Here is a 13267-nt window from a genome sequence, read left to right as displayed (position 1 = left end):
ATTCTACTTGATTCAAGTGCGAGACCACAAAGGCTGCCATAATGATACCGTCTCTCATTTGGAGGTTTTCTTCCTACTCCAAGCACCTTCTGTTATTATAAATGCAAAAAACAGTTCACAGAGCATGGGCAGCTGCAGGGAAACTTAATCCTGGATTTGTTAGGGCGCCAAATGACAAACTGATCCACATAGGAAGAAGGATAAATGACAGTAATGATAATAAAGGACTATGCAAAGGTACTAATTCGGTTAAAGCTTGATTTGATTGTGGCTGTGATAATGTATCTGCTGGCTGTGAGCCAAATAACACTTTTGAGTTTAAATTTGGTCTTTTTAAACACCGGCCTGAGAAAATAGTGATACGACATTGAAGATATAACATTTATTTCTACTGAAACAACCTGACAATGTCAGTAAAAAGGGAAAGATGTAAATATATCTACACAAAGACATTGATTAATGTCTAAATGTTTGTAAAGGATAGCTGGGTTCTCTAATGGGATAACACAGCCTGAAAAAATCATTGTTTTTTTGTCTATTTTGTGATCAAGTTTTTATTCATTTAACCAAGTCATCTTACAAACATGGCTACATCCTGATCAAATTGTAAATCAAACTTTACATCATATAAGTCCCAATATATATCAACAGGTAAACTTATTAGGTTATTTTAGGAACCTAAACAACATAAAACATACAAAGAAGAAATTAAATCTTAACAAAAAACATGGGCAAGGAACAACAACACCCAATAGTACAGATAAATTATGTGCAACTTGTCTCCAGAAATCCTTGACCGGGGGGGTACTCCCAAAACATATGTTTAAAAGTGCCAATTACATTTAAAGGACATCATTTGCAAAAGGGGTCTGTAATCATTTTCATTTTGTGAAGCCTTTTGGGAGTTAGATAAAGCCTATGTACAAAATTACAGTGGATATGCTGGTGGTCTAGATTCCTGGAGGAGATGCTGTTACCTTCCCATAGTCTGCTCCACTCCAACTCAGGACCAAGACGAGCAAAATCTGTTCTCCATACAGAGTCCAACGCCAGGGGTTTATAAAAGCAATGTAGTTAAAGTTTGGGAGGTTTAGAGACATGGCCACCAAAATCAGATGCTAGCAACAACTTTTTAATGGGAAGAGAAGACAATAGAATTTGCAGAGGGGCTCCACTTGCTCTAAGAGCGGATCGTAGCTGTAAATAAAATTAGAAGCTTGTGTGAGGTAGATCATACTTGGAGCATAATTCTGTAAAGGACAACAAATCATCATCCCCAAAAAATATTCCCCAATACAAAAACACCGCTGTCCTCCCAAGCAGCAAACCGTATTGGTTGTTTGTTTATCATTAGCCTCCTGTTATCAAAAAGTGGAATCCCAGGGTCCCAAGGAAAAAGACCACCACACAGCTTCCCAGATTTTTCCCAAACCTGAATTAGTTGCAAAATAATAGAGCTGTAAGTATCATGTTGGTTAAAAGGAGGATACACATGTGAAAATGTATGTAAGGGAAAAGTGACTGATCAAACTCTCTTCTAATTTGTGGCAGGACACCTTATGAGTTAGGACGAAGCCAGACAAACAGTGGTCTAAGCGTGATAGTACAATTGTACAATTTGAAATGTGGAAGAGCCAAACCTCCATGTTTCCTTTCACGCTGCATTGTATTTAGCTGTGACCACTGATTGTAGTTTAGATAAATACTGTTTAGTAGGGGACAGCGGTATCATCGACCTGATAAAATTAACTCTGGATAATACATTCATTTTAATTACCGAAACATGGCTGTAAAGGGAATTCTTAATTTTAGACCATCTTTCCAAGTCACCAATTATCTTACTTAAAGTTTTCTGAAAGTTATGTTTTGTTATATTTTGTGTATTTGAATAGATCTCAATGCCCAAATAGGTAAAAATGCTGAACCACCGGGACCAAAATAATAATAAATGAGCATCATTAATCTCACAATGGAGAGAAAAAGAGAGACCCTGGTCCTGTGTTTTTGATGTTTGAGTCATCGGTAACAGAGCCGATTTGTCCCAGTTAATCTTTAGATGTGAAATTTAACCATACCTGTTAAAAGTGGACAAAATATACAGGATACATCTCTTTGGGTGATTAATATACAGGATAATGTCATCTGCATACACAGAAATATGATGCTGGGTGCCGTTAATGGATACAGGTGAGAATTTTGACAAATGAGTAAATAGTGAATCAGCCATATCAGTAATGTGTTAAGTAAAAATTCCCCCACAAACTACCTACTATATTTTGCTGCAATCCAAGTTCCTTTCATAACACCACTAATCCATGAGAATAGGCATCCCTGTGATTTTTACAGAAATAGGGCGATACGTTATGTGATTGGGTGTGTTTTAATTCATGAGCGCATCTTTATTTGCTTTTGGCAAAGAATGAAGGCTACATTGGAGTGTTTACAAAACCTTTCCACCCGTAAAGTATGGCATCAAAGAGAAAAGGCTGAAGAGAATGAACGATCAGACTTCATCCAAATGTGAATCACATCATGTATTGCATTGTGCGGTACAAATCTTTTTCTAATCTTTGTAGCCTTCTGTTATACAGCTGGCCAGCACTGTCAGTAACACGTCTTTGCGTGGCTGTAACGCAATACAAAGTAGGTTAAAAATCATATCGAGTTGGTCTTCGACCACACCGAGATGTCGCTTTCCTGTGAGGCATTGCAGCACGGTCAGGCTCAATTAAGTAGCTGCATCAATGGCTACCTTCTGGCTTTCTGGCAGTTCCACAGTGCTGCTGGCAGATGGCGCCATTTGTGTTTATGTCTGCTCATCGCGCCCAGTGCTGGAATTCAATTTTGGGCTAAAAAAGGACTATCAGTACACTATCAGGATGGAAGCTGGCCTTCTTTTATCACCATCAACTGGTTTTTGGTCTTTTTTGTATAGGCATACAATGTGCCTATATACCTTCAATGCCTAAACAGAATAATAGTTAATCATTCTGAGATTTGTTTTGAATTAACCGCAGCTCTATCACTTGGCAGGCTTGGTTTCTTTGTCACACCAATATGATGGTTTTACTTCTTGTTGTTTAATGCTTGGCATTTCTTGCTTGAAATGTTTGAAATAAAACATTTATACATTAATTCAGGATAACAGCAATTTCAATGTCTAAAGTTACTGTGACATAACTGTAATAAACAATGTCTTAATTACTATGTGCAGCTCATTTAAGTGGAGACTATTTAATCTAGCTTTTTATAGTGTGTATTATGTGGTGCAGTTAGCAATGAAAATACCTTTTTAAAAAATCACAAGTGCAAGACAAGTTCATTCTTTTATGTAAATGTAATGTGATTATTATTAAATGATACATTTACATGCAAAAATTTCCACTTAATTACTAATTGAAGACTGTAAAATTAATCAAACATGGAGCATGGAGCATGTTCCAAAGCTCTCATGGTGATGACATCAACAGCCTGACTGAATGCATCACTGGCTACATGAACTTCTGTGTGGAGAGCATTGTGCCTACACGACGGCTACGGTGCTTTCCAAACAACCCCCCTTGGGTGACCCCTGAGCTGAAAGTCCTCCTGAACCAGAAGAAGAGGGCTTTCTACTCAGGGGACAGAGAGGAGCAGCGTAGAGCTCAGCGGGAGCTCCAGTGGAGGATCAGGGCGGCAAAAAAGGATTATGGGAAGAAGATGGAGGAGCAGCTGGCGCAGAACAACGTCGGGGATGTGTGGAGAGGTCTGAAGAACATCTCCGGCTTTGGGCAGAGGACCAGGAGGGCTGCAGATGGTGACACCAAGTCTGCAGATGAGTTGAACACATTCTTCACCCGGTCACACTGGCCCCCTCCCTCAACTCTCCACACGTCTCCAACCACCAGCCCTCCAGAGATCTACCATCCCCCCCACCGCCACTCTCATCAACCCCAGACCCACCCACAGGCTTTCCTCCCCCCTCACAGTCACACCAATGCAGGTGAGAGGACAGCTGACGAGGCTGAAACAGAGGAAAGCCCCTGGATCAGACGGTACCCCCCCCCCCCCCCCCAGGCTGCTGAGGACCTGTGCAGATGAGCTCTGTGAGGTCCTCAGCTACATCTACAACCTGAGCCTCAGCCTGGGGTTGTTGCCCACCCTGTGGAAGACCTGCTGTCTGGTACCGGTTCCCAAAACACCGCACGCCTGGGAACCGGGCCACTTCAGACCAGTCACCCTGACCTCCCACCTGATGAAGACCACGGAGCGCCTCATCCTTTCACACCTGCACACCGTGGTGAGCCCCACCCTGGACCCGCTGCAGCCTTGCCTAGACCCTTTTGAAATGGGGAACGGTGGAGAACGGGTTCTGCCTGTAATCACATGCCAAGCTGCCGCTATACCGCAAGGCATTGCAGCAGGGTCAGGCTCGGTCAAGCATTATTTAGTAGGTATTTATTAGTCGCCATCTGGCATTATTATTGTTCTATGACACAGGCGGTAGATGGCGCCACATCTTTTTATATCTGCTCATGCCCAGTGCTGGGTTCCATGTAGCCTCATAAAGAAACACTATCAGGATGCTTAGTGTATATAACCTTATTTTATCATGATCAAACAGTTTTTATATTTTTTAATAAGCATATAATGTAGCTATATACCTTTAAAAGCATTGCTAACACTAATAGCACTGTTAGCAAAGATATGTACTCATGTACATCCATCAACTTTGTAGCGACATCTGAATCCTTCCTCAGCTTAAACTCCCCCTTTAGTGAGCACCCACATTCCTACTGTATTCCCAGTGCTATTCGAGTTTTATCCCACTTGGAATCAAAACAAATATTTTGCAGATTTTTATTCCTGATCTTGGACTTTTATTCTTTTTTTGTTTTTGAAACTGCTGAGTTCCACATTCACTCGCTCCATGGCTTCGGCTTGTTGACCAATTGTAAGCATGTACTGTGCCGTACCTCCGTCCACATGGTGCTGTTATGGTTATTGTATACTGAAGGGCTTTAGTTAACAGCAAATTCAGCCAAAAAAAACTCATAAAAGACAGAAATAACAAATAATATGCCAACAGGACACCGTAATTTGTCAGAATTCTTTTTTTATTCAATCAGAGTGAGCTACTGGCATATTCATTTTGAAAAGTCTTATACCTTGCCTATGCACCGTTAACCTCACAAGACTGATTTTCTATCTGTTTCTGGACACAATGGCCAAGTTATGATACATCTCTTGTTGAAATAATTTATTTTAACAGCCCCCTCTCTTATCTTAACAAAAAAAAGATAAAAACATGATTATTTGGCCTAGCTAAGTCACCAAAAAGCGGATGATGTGTCGAATGGATGTATACCCACTGGTCCTTTTCACACACTGATGTCTGAGATTTCCATTCCAGATTTTCTCTGTAGTTTCATGTGTTAATCACAGTTGAGTGTTAGTTCTGGTAATGCAATGTCACCGCTGGATGTGTTTACAGCATGCAAGCTACAAGGACAGCAGATAAAGCTCACAGATAAGTTTTTGTGTTGAAATCAATACCACATGTATCTGAACAAACCAGCTATACTGTTAAGCAAACAGTAAACCATTTTTTTCCCAGCCCCAACACTTCCTCCAAATAAATGCTTCAGAAAAGTTATGGTGACGTTCATACGCTGTCTTTACTGGCAATCTTCCAGACGCTGCAGTGCTGCAGTGCATACAAAAACAAATGCTTTTAAGACTGTCACTGGTATTTTGCCGTTGTAAATTGGAATTACTCAGCCATGGAGGCTTAAAAAGATTATTTTGTTTATGAGACATCCAATAAAAAAATAAATATAAAAAAATCATGATTTACATGTTATCAGTTAAACACCTTCCATTTCGTTTGAACACATTCATCTAAAATTCATTGATGTACATGGATGGTACGAAATCACCGAAGCAAGATTCTGCTGAGTTGTTATCAGCAGTCAGTATCTTACCTGCAGTACATAGCTACATGAACAGCCTGATTTTTAGGAAATAGATTAGTTTTCACCAAACATTCAAGATAATTGCTTATTAAAGTCAGTCAAATAACTCGTCTGAACAATAGCTGTGTTTAGCTGTGCTTCATGAAATGAGAACTTGTGTAACTCAATAAGGTTTGTAGACCACCCTGGTCGCACACACTGTTACATTGTGACTGGGATCAGGGTTTTGTGAAAGCTACTCAAAAACGTAAACTTTATTTGTCCTTTCGGCTAATCTGGCAGTTTGCTTTGAAACAATGTGCATTTGGAAGATCCATTTGTTCAAAAGCTTTTAATTCCTTGCTTATGACTTAGTGTTGCTTTATTATTATTATTATTATTATTATTATTATTATTATTATTATTATTATTATTATTATTATTATTATTATTATTAACAGATGAACATGGTCCTTTTGGACATCTGGAAATTGTACCCAAGGAATAGTGAGACTTTTAGACACAATTCTCTTTTATATGCTGATTGCTTTAGAAATTTCCAAGACATTAAGGCAAGTATATTTGTATAGCACATTTCAGTAACAAGACAATTCAAACTGCTGTGCATGAACAGCACATAAGAAAAGACAACATACAGATGAAATTACATTGCAGTGGAATGGTAGCAATAGGTAAAGATAAGTTGAACTACAAACTTAATCTAAGGAATTTATGCAAGGAAGCGGTGTGTTCAGGGTGTGCTCTATTTAATTTAAATGCTGTGAAATAGTCACTTTTTAAAAGCTTACAAATTGTTTCAAAGCATTGTTCATATTTTTGTAAACTTCTACATTTTGAGAAAACAGTTAAAATCCTCACACATATAATTCTGGCATTTAGCAAATAGAAAGAAATTTGATAATTTTAACTGAAAAATTGAGTTTGATTTATCGTGGTAACTTTTCTCTGTTTCTGTTGTAAATAAAGATCTGATTTCAACTGTATCTACGACTGGTAAGACACTGACTGTTGATACACAATCCTCTGGATTCCATCAGAACACAGGACGATGCATTGAAGGTTCTCCGTGTTGCAAGTGAAAATGCTCAGCCTATTTGCTATCTGTATCAAAGCCATATGTAATTATTTATGCAACTTTTCCTTTTCACATGTTTTCAGGTTTGTGGTAATCAAGAAATATGTAAAATGCATAACACAATACCCATCTAAGACGAAAGTAGCGATAGTGAATTATTGATAAATCCAGTAAGGAGGGCAAAGTAAGACCAAACCAGAATTCTATCTGAGGATTTAAAAGCACTCTGTTTTAGTCCAGTATAACCATATTAATATTCACTATTATTTCAAGTGACTGCCTGGACAAAAACTGTATGTTGAAACACCAAATTCTGTCAGTATTCAAATAATAGGATTTTTGCTGCATCTCTAACCATCGCCGTTGCTCTGATACATGTATGTCGGCCTTTTTCTTCCTAAAACAGTGGCTACAGAATTGCCTATTTAGTAATAGCCAACCATACACTGGTTGTGCAGTATGTCAATTTAATTTATTTTCCTCACATCACATAATCCTTTTAGCAAGTCTCTGGCTGTAAAATATGATTATATGCACTTTAGGAATCTTCCTCTGTTTAACACTCCACAATGTACATGTACATGAGGCTAATGCAACTGGAAATTCAGCTAAACTCTTCCCCGATATCAAGCTTTATTGACACTAAGGAGGTGTGAAATTAAAACACAGAAGAAAGATACATCACTTTAACAATCTTCTTCTATTTAAAACTCCACCATGTGTATGTTTCTACTTCGTGATCTTTATAGCAATTGTTTTAGTTTATAGTTTGTCCTGACCTTTATTCTTCAACATAACTCCCAGATTTATTAATATGTGACCAGCAACATACTACATCTATGTTCAATGCAGAATACTGTTGTATGGGAGTGCACTAGACTGAGTTAGGGCTCTTCATCACCGCTGACCTTTACATTTGAAATCATTTTCCAACACACTTGAGGCCTGTGTTTGTTATTGCATCACATGCTTTATGCCCTCCTTACAAAAAGTCAGTCATCACAAAATGAACAAAAATGAGATGTTTTCTGCATGTGCTTGCATTGGATTTTAGGCCATGTTTTCTCAACTCGCCTCTGTGATAAATACAGACCTGATGAACAGGAAACCAGTGTTCAGCAGTGTGCCTAATGCAGGCAACATGAAATGCAACCAACCATAGCAGTTGATACTGCTGGTGTTAGGGGATTTTAAGTTATTCTCTGACATTTTTGTGATAGTGTCTTGCTGCTGACTCCGGATGAATTTTTCGTACTTGTTAAATCAAACTCTCCCTCGGTGCGCGGAGGCAGCCAAGACCTCCGCGTGTTTCCTCCAGAATGTGTCAAGCGAAAGACAGGGGTGAGCAAGGTGAGGGCAGGAGGATGGGAGGCAGGGGGGGGAAAAAAAGGAGGGAAGATGAGACAGGACAGTGCACAGGCCATTTAGCGGGAGCATGTTCATTAGCATGGAGCATGGGCCGTTTCATCTCCACTGGGAAAGAGCTGTGCTATCCTGACATTCTTGATACGGTAAACAAACTGCGCCTTGTACAGGCCTCGACGCACCACAGCCGTGCCCCCCTGTTGAAGATGAATCCATTTTAGGGGGGCGCTCGACTGAAACGAAACTTTTCCTATTAATTAGTTTCATTGTAGGAATCGTCTCCCACAAGCTGACGGTACGCGGGGAATTTTTTTTATTTTTTTTTTTAATATTTTGTAGGTTTATATGTGACTGTCATGTCTCAGACCCTTCCAGTCGACTTATTACGCCTTCACTGCGTTGAGAGAAATTCTGCACTCTCAGCTCGTCTTTTATCAAAATCATTCAAGTTCAGAGCATGACTGGAGAGATTGATGGAAAATTGAGCTGCTCTCTCATGCAGCAAAGAACAGTGCAGCCATTCCCCCTCACCCATCACTCCTCAATCAGCCCAAATGTGCACAGATATAGACTATTGATAAATACCTCTGAACTATTCTAAGACTGGAAATTTAAAGGCTTCAGATTTTTTTTTTGCCTTGTACATCAGTAGTGCACGGATAAATCTGGCTAAGTGCTGGACAGCGATACTGGCTGACACCTGAGGCAGTCGTGTATTTCTTCACGCGAGGACGCCAGCTGCCAATTTATCTTTAGACGTGTGTCTCTTTCTCATGATTGAGCTCTATAACTTCCAGAAATGGCTCCCTAAATCACACAGTATCGTACAGTGTGTGAATTCTCGCTGAAATTGCAGACAGTGTCTGCTGTTTCACGATGGAATAACTGTCTTAATATTTTCAGTCCAGTCACTCAAGGAGGCCAAGGAGAGCCTAAAAGCACTGCTGACATTAAAGTAAAAATCGGGGATCAACAATATGACATGCCAGTATATACTGTTTAATACATCTGTTGGCATATTTAAATCTGTCTAGACAATAGAAATAAATGTTAAATCCTTCTTTATATAATTTCTTTTCTTTCCCATTGTGGCATCAGAGATGAAGAGTTAAATATTGTAAATTATGAATCAAAAGCCAGATGATTCCTCGTGGACCCACCACAGAACTCTTCACGTTTATTGACACCCCTGGAAAAAATGTGGGGGGGGGAGCAAAAAACCTAAAGATAAATGTAAGCGTAATATCCTACATTTTTGAAAAATCGACCCTATAATTTGAGAACTTTGTTCAATTGAAAAATGAAATCCCATGACAGAAATAGCTGTTTTTAACAAAGCTGCCTGTGGCAAGGTTATTGATAGTTATTGATTGATTGGTTATTGATATTGGTGATGCTTAACAAAAAACTTTTGCCATTAGGAAATGTCTTAGTCTTCTTCCATAAAAATTCACATGGTGGAAGCATACAGAAAACTTTGACCGTGCCTGACCATTACATAGTCTGGGGTCTATGCTGTCTTCTCTTCTTCTGGGTCCACAAGCTCTCTATAGGACTTAACTTTGGGGACAGATGACTATGGAAGAAGTTTGATTTTGTGTCTTGTGAAATATTTCTATGTCAATTTGGTCATATGTTTTAGCTTATTATCTTGGTTTGGTGGTTTTTCTGTACCACCAAAAAACGATTTTTATACCATTTAAAATTCACAGACATTTGGGAAAATCATGAAGCTTTGCATTGTTTGCAAAGTCCAGGAAATTAAAGCCCAGCAAACGAAGCCTTGCAACATTTCCTGGGCCCTAGCATCACATATCTTTGGCACTACTTAACAGTGGAATTAGGGGATTTTCTATTTATTCAACATGCGTTTCACATCAAATCTACTGGAAGTGTTGTTGCTGAAAAGTTTGCTCTTGGCCTCATATGACCAACGTGAAGAATATATTTGAAACTTCCTGTAGAATTTAGCAAAGTCGCCATTGTTAAAAATGTGATGGTAGGACAGAAAATCATTTCTCCCATCATCACCTCTTAACAATTGGACACTTGGAAAGCATCAAGCAGGTTTGGAGATGCGATGACCCTAAGGTGGCATTCTTTGCCGCAGTTCTTCAACAGAGAGATGTCGACGAGTTTTAACCTCCCTCAGCATCCTTTTGACTGTGTGGTTGCAAAGATTGGTTCCTTGTCTCTTTCATTTCCAATTTTTTGGAACTTTTTTAAGTGTTTCTGACTGCAGATATTGGCAAGTTCAGATGAGTAGCCATTACACAACTTGTGAAAATCAACATGATCTGCCTTGCCTGAATGGCATGTTCTCTGTCTTCTCAATTTTGAAAAGTAGCTTAGAGACAGCCTTTGTGCCATATAACATCTATACCCGCATTTAAGGGCAAGTCACGAGTTACTAACATCCAGACACACTTGTCAACTTGAATTCTGAAGTGGATACCACAAAAAAATGAATAAATGTTCCGGCTACAACCATTTTGTAGAACTTGTCAGGAATAAATATTATTGTGGCATTTGTGATTATTTTCATGACTAAAACTTTTAATTGAAGGGGTGCCAAGTAGTGTGAAAAGACCTGTGCTTTTTTCAGATTTCTATTATTTTTATTCTCTCAAAACATTTTGGTTTGCTAACTCTATCATTCACTTGTCACTGTGATGGCCATTGTGTAAAGAGAAACCACAGAGGTGTGGGCTGTCCTTTTACCACTCTTACCGGCTGAGAGTTTTTCTAACCATGATATTAACTTTGGTTAATGTGTTTTTTTGTTTTGTTCGCTAAGACTCCAGAGCCGGCGAGGGTGCACCACAGAAAATCGACCATGCTGTCATCGGAGGAGTGGTTGCTGTTGTGATGTTTGCAATCCTGTGTGCACTCATTGTGCTTGGTCGGTACTTTGCCAGACACAAAGGTAAAGCACCACCACTGCAACCCCACTGGATTATTAACACATTGTTATGACTTTAAGTGCTTTATTTGCAAATGGAGTGCAGTAGGGTTGAAGAGGAAAAGGGACGTGGAATAGGCTGGCTGCTAATTTCTCTTTATATGCCCTTTGCAGGAACTTACTTCACGCACGAAGCCAAGGGAGCGGACGATGCGGCTGATGCAGACACAGCAATCATCAACGCAGAGGGGGGTCACAATAACACAGACGAGAAGAAGGAGTATTACATCTAATCTGGAAGGGGCCTGGAATGAAGGTTGGGGATGGTGTGGGCGCACTGTGTCCAGTGTTGATTGGTAGCAAGACAGCTTGGGTTAGGGTAAAAGAAGGAAGGAGGGGGAGGGAAAGAGGGGAGTAGGAATGGCATAGACGTGTGGGAAGAAGAGGCGTCGCTTAGTCTCCTGTCCGACCCTTCCTGGACTGCTGGGTCCTATTCTGTACAGTTTAATTATTTTACAGACAATTTTGTGCCTTGTTCTATTTCTTTTGTTGGTTTGTTGGTTTCTATTCACATGCTTGTTGGATTGGATTCTTTCTCCATGTACACTACTTGACCCTTTGTTGCATTTGGCTTTCAGAGGAGGTAGAAAGGGGTCTGGTGTTTGTCAGTGTGTGCTGCAACTAGCTTTTAGCTCGTGTAACCAGATATATGAGAGGCCAGCTAAATCATACCTTTTACATTTTTTTTTTCTTAAGTCCTTTCCAGTGTTTAGTAAATGAGAAACCCATTATCAACATGTTTCTTCCCGCTGGGCAAAGTCCTGTGGTGCCTCCATGTTCATCACATTTAGATTCAGGTCTGATTGGTTTTGACATATTCCTGCAGATTACATACAGTCCTCCTCAAATGCAGGCCCACTGTTGATTACTTATGTAAGGTTTTTGAGTAATCATACCTTGAATGTATTTGCTAGAAGAGTAATAGTCATGTTATATGAATACGTATTCAGTTTAGACTCAAGATGTAACATAAAACCAGTCCCTCAAAGATTGCCAGATCCAAATAGTAATGGATATTTTTTCTTGGACCACATTCCTAAAGTCTGGAGCAACTACTATTTAAAAATCAATTATCTGCTTGTGTACGTAAGTCAGACTCAGTCAGCAAAATCTCTAATTTCAATGGTATGTAATTATTTTTGATCTCTGTACTTGCAATTGACGCCATATTGTTTTTATTTATTGATGTCCTGATCTAGATTTTTTTTTTCATTTAAGATGTAGTGTTTGCCAATACCAAGCTTCATTCTAATAGTTTCATTTCTTTGCAGCCAGATTTGCATACTACGTACCATAAGTACAATAAAATGAATAGAATATATGAAATGTATATGATTTGCTTATCGGTAGTGCTACAGAAGTCTGAAGTGTTTCAACTGACCAACTATCTTTCTGTTGGTTGCCAGTTTCTGTGATTCGGAGTGGATTCCCTTGTTGCACTACAAACTGAAGCATGCCCATGTTTAGAATCTCTTGATCAGCCATTGTTTTCCCAACTTCTTGCACTATAGCATAGATTAATGTGGACTAGGTCTTTGATGATTTAAATCTGTTTAATGTCTCCTCAAGATCCACAAAACTGCAAATACCGCATACCACAGAAGGCAACCTAATCTGTTTGTGAGTGGGGAATATATCCAGTGTCCTATGAGGATAGGTGATAACACAAACTCTGAATGTCTATTGTAAAACCTAAAGTTAGTCATGTCAAATGATATAAGACATGACTAACTTTTCTAATCCAGCTCAGGTAGTGTTGTCAGCTAAATAATGTCGTAAGGAAAACCTATATTATCCACCAAAGCAAAGGGTTGTTCATCCAGAGTGATAAATTAAATCCTTGCGTAATCATTTCTGTCTCAGCAGAAATCATCTTTAAAGATCCTTTAAAGCACGTTACTTTTCCTTGCT

General features: G+C 39.2%; 1 protein-coding gene across 2 annotated transcripts in view; it reads left to right on the top strand.

The window, feature by feature from the left end:
* The window catches only part of cadm1b (cell adhesion molecule 1b), a 273821-nt gene extending 260606 nt beyond the window's left edge, over positions 1–13215 (top strand). For both annotated transcript variants that reach the window (XM_036149507.1, XM_036149506.1), the window contains 2 exons: positions 11192–11320; positions 11471–13215. In XM_036149507.1, the coding sequence (XP_036005400.1) occupies positions 11192–11320; positions 11471–11589 (248 nt within the window). In that variant the 3' untranslated portion in view covers positions 11590–13215. The remainder of the gene's footprint in view (positions 1–11191; positions 11321–11470) is intronic.
* Positions 13216–13267: the final 52 nt, after the last annotated feature.

Source organism: Fundulus heteroclitus, chromosome 18 (assembly GCF_011125445.2).
Source record: "Fundulus heteroclitus isolate FHET01 chromosome 18, MU-UCD_Fhet_4.1, whole genome shotgun sequence".
Classification (NCBI taxonomy): domain Eukaryota; kingdom Metazoa; phylum Chordata; class Actinopteri; order Cyprinodontiformes; family Fundulidae; genus Fundulus; species Fundulus heteroclitus.
This window is presented reverse-complemented; position numbering and strand designations above follow the sequence as displayed.